The 3633-nt window shown below is 39.7% G+C and overlaps 1 protein-coding gene across 1 annotated transcript; it reads left to right on the top strand.

The window, feature by feature from the left end:
• The first annotated feature begins 390 nt into the window (after window positions 1-390).
• LOC133706335 (receptor-like protein 6) lies at window positions 391-3162 on the top strand. The gene has a single exon (XM_062131846.1). It carries the CDS (start codon window positions 391-393, stop codon window positions 3160-3162), a length of 2772 nt encoding a protein of 923 aa, XP_061987830.1.
• The last annotated feature ends 471 nt before the right edge of the window (window positions 3163-3633 follow it).

The following is a 3633-nucleotide window of genomic DNA, read 5'->3' as shown; positions in this document are numbered from 1 at the left end:
TAAAAATAAATTTTGAGAAATTTAAAAATAAATATTATTTTAATATATTTTAAATAAAAAACAAAACATCACGTTAACACGGCAATAAACACCCCAGAGTCTACCATGGTTACAAGTCCTCATCAGGAAACAATCGAATTAATTTGGAGGAAGACCCAGAAGTCGTCATTTCTCTTCCTGTGGAATCGAACCTCCGAGCGTATTGGTTGGTCCCATGAATAGAATTGAATTAAGTCATCGTATGGGACAATGTACCAAATTTATTTCTTCTGATTTTGTATTCTTCACAGTGTTGTATGTCACACAATCAATGCCGTTGGTTTGCTATAAAAGGCTCTCCAACTCCAACTTCTGAGTCAACAACAAAAAATTATCGACAGGAGCATCATTATGGCTTCACCATCGTATGGGCCTTTGTCAATCGTGTGCTTTTTGACACTATTGTTTCTTTTAATAAACACTGTGCAACCACTCTGTCATGGCGTTGAGAGATCTGCCTTGTTGCATTTCATGCAAAGCTTTTCCATCAGCAACAACGCTTCCATTAGTTCTTACGCTTATCCAAAGACTGCATCATGGAAGATCAGAGGAGAAAGCAGTGATTGTTGCTTATGGGATGGCGTCGAGTGTGATGAGGACACTGGCTATGTTATTGGCCTTGACCTCGGAGGTAGTTCTCTCCATGGTTCTATCAACTCCACAAGCAGCCTTTTTCAACTTGTTCACCTTCGAAGGCTTAACCTGGGGGGTAATGACTTCAATTATTCTCAAGTTCCATCTCGACTTGCCCTTCTCTCAAGTCTAACATACCTCAACCTTTCCAATTCTATGTTCTACGGTGAAATTCCCTTAGAAATCACAGAATTGTCTCACTTGACTTCTCTTGATCTTGGTCGAAATGTTGACTCATCTGCAAGAAACTTGTTAGAACTCGGAACCTTCGACTTGAGAAGGCTAGCTCAAAGCTTCACCGGGCTTGAGCAACTTGATCTCAGCTCGGTTAACATTTCTTCTACCGTGCCTGATGCCCTCGCAAATTTGTCTTCATTGACATTTCTCAATCTCGAGGACTGCAATTTACAGGGTCTAATTCCATCATCCTTCGGTGATCTCACCAAACTAGGCTATCTAAATCTTGGACACAACAATTTTTCAGGTCAGGTTCCTCTTTCGTTGGCAAACCTAACCCAACTTGAAGTGTTATCTTTGTCTCAAAACAGTTTCATCTCCCCAGGTTTGTCTTGGCTAGGAAACCTAAACAAAATTAGAGCTTTACATCTTTCAGACATCAATTTAGTTGGTGAAATCCCTTTATCTCTTAGGAACATGACCCGACTTAGTCAATTACATCTCTCCAATAATCGATTAACAGGGAAAATTCCATTATGGATCTCGAACCTTACCCAGCTCACACTCGTGCATCTTAGACACAATGAGTTGCAAGGTCCAATTCCAGAGTCTATGTCCAAACTTGTGAATCTAGAAGAGCTCAAATTGGAGTACAACCACTTGAGTGGCACTATAGAATTCAGCATGTTTGCTAGTCTCAAACACCTAACAATGCTCCAAATACGCCGTAACAATTTGACTGTGCTCACTAATATCAGTGATAACACTACACTTCCAAAGTTTAAGTATTTGGCATTAGGTGACTGCAACTTAAGTGAGTTTCCAGATTTCATCAGGAGCCAAGATGAGTTGATCTACTTGCATCTAGGTCGCAACAGGATTCAAGGCCACATACCGAAATGGCTAGGGGACATAGGTCACAAAACTCTCTCGATTTTGATTCTCCGAAACAATCTTTTCATTGGCTTTGAGCAATCATGGGAGCTTTCTCTTTTGACGAAGCTACAGTGGCTAGAACTCGATTCTAACAAGCTTGAAGGTCAACTCCCGATTCCACCACCTTCCCTCATCGGTTATAGTATTTCGAATAACTCTCTGACAGGAGAAATTTTACCATCTCTGTGTAATTTGCGATCTCTTGGTTTCCTTGATTTGTCTTACAACAAATTGAGTGGCATGTTTCCAAACTGTTTAGGCGACTTCAGTGATTCGCTGCTTGTATTGAATCTATCAAACAATTTCTTCCATGGAAGAATTCTTCAAGCATTCAGAGATGAAAGCAACTTGAGAATGATTGATCTAAGTCACAATCAACTGGAGGGTCAGCTGCCAAGATCATTAACAAATTGCAGGATGATGGAGATTTTGGATTTGAGTTACAATAGAATTAGCGACAAATTCCCATTTTGGTTGGCAAATCTTCCTAAGCTGCAGGTGCTCATTTTGCGATCTAACCAATTCTTTGGATCAATAAAAAGCCCTGATGCCATGTTAGAGTTTCGCAAGTTGCAAATCATTGACCTCTCCTACAACAATTTTACGGGTATCTTGCCATCAGAGTTCTTTCAGACCCTGAGAAGTATGAGATTCTCTGATCTTAAGGAGTTCACATATATGCAGACAATCCATACTTTCCAGTTGCCCGTTTATTCCAGGGATTTTACTTACAGATACGAAATTAACTTGGCAAACAAAGGCGTGTATATGAAATATTGGCAGATCCCAAATGTGATTGCAGCCATTGACCTCTCAAGCAATGCATTCCAAGGAGATATTCCACAATCCATTGGGACACTTGAGAAGGTTAATGCGCTTAACCTTTCAAATAACCATCTCTCAGGTGACATCCCGTCAGTGTTGGGGAACCTCGCAAATCTTGAATCATTAGACCTTTCACAAAACATGATCTCTGGAGAGATCCCTCAGCATTTGACGCAGCTCACATTCCTAGCATACTTCAATGTCTCTCATAATCAATTGGTGGGTCCTATACCACAAGGAAAACAATTTAATACTTTCGATAACAGTTCATACGAAGGTAACTCAGGATTGTACATGAAACATTTGCCAAAGAAATCCGAATGTTCTGAACCTCCACAGCATCCAAACTTGCCAAAACATCAAAGCTCCAATAATATTCTTCCAAAAGATATTGAATGGATAGCAGTTGTGATCGGATATGGAAGTGGACTTGTGGTAGGAGTGGTTGTTGGATTGAGAGTTTCCGCAAGAATACCTGAATGGTTTGTGAAGACGTTTGGAAGGACGCAAGGCAACCGAAGGAGAAGAGAGGTTAGGGGCGTGCGCCGTTGATTGGTTTTCTTGTTTCTTTTTCCCTCTCCCTTTCCTTTCAGTTGGTGAAGGAATATATTTATGCACCTGTTCAACAAGAATTTAGCTTTGTTTTTCCTTTTTGAAACTCCATTTAAAAGGGGAGCTGTCTGGAACTTCAGTTTTTATATTATAGAATTTACATTCCTCTTTGTACACACTCATTGTTAGAGTATTGACACTTTTCCTTCGTACTCGATAAGGAAGGTCTGGTGTGTCTATAGATATGCTTGTAATCTCAGCTGTGAAATCAAGAAAAAAAACATCAGTTTACAGAAACAAAAATGTACAATTTCCATCAAGGGGTCTTCAGTCGAGCCCTTCCTAAATACAAAAAATATATATATATATACACACACACACACACTGAAATAGAATTTCTTATGATTGAGAAAATGCATTATGTTGTCTACGTATCTTTCTTTTCTTCCCCTCTCCTCGATAGGATGATGA

The sequence above is a fragment of the Populus nigra genome, chromosome 1, assembly GCF_951802175.1.
Source record: "Populus nigra chromosome 1, ddPopNigr1.1, whole genome shotgun sequence".
NCBI lineage: Eukaryota > Viridiplantae > Streptophyta > Magnoliopsida > Malpighiales > Salicaceae > Populus > Populus nigra.
The sequence above is the reverse complement of the archived record's forward strand: the minus strand, read 5'-3'. Positions and strand labels throughout refer to the sequence as shown.

Coding starts and splice junctions, on each gene's coding strand:
- LOC133706335 (XM_062131846.1), top strand. CDS start 391: ATGGCTTCACCATCGTATGGGCCTTTGTCAATCGTGTGCTTTTTGACA.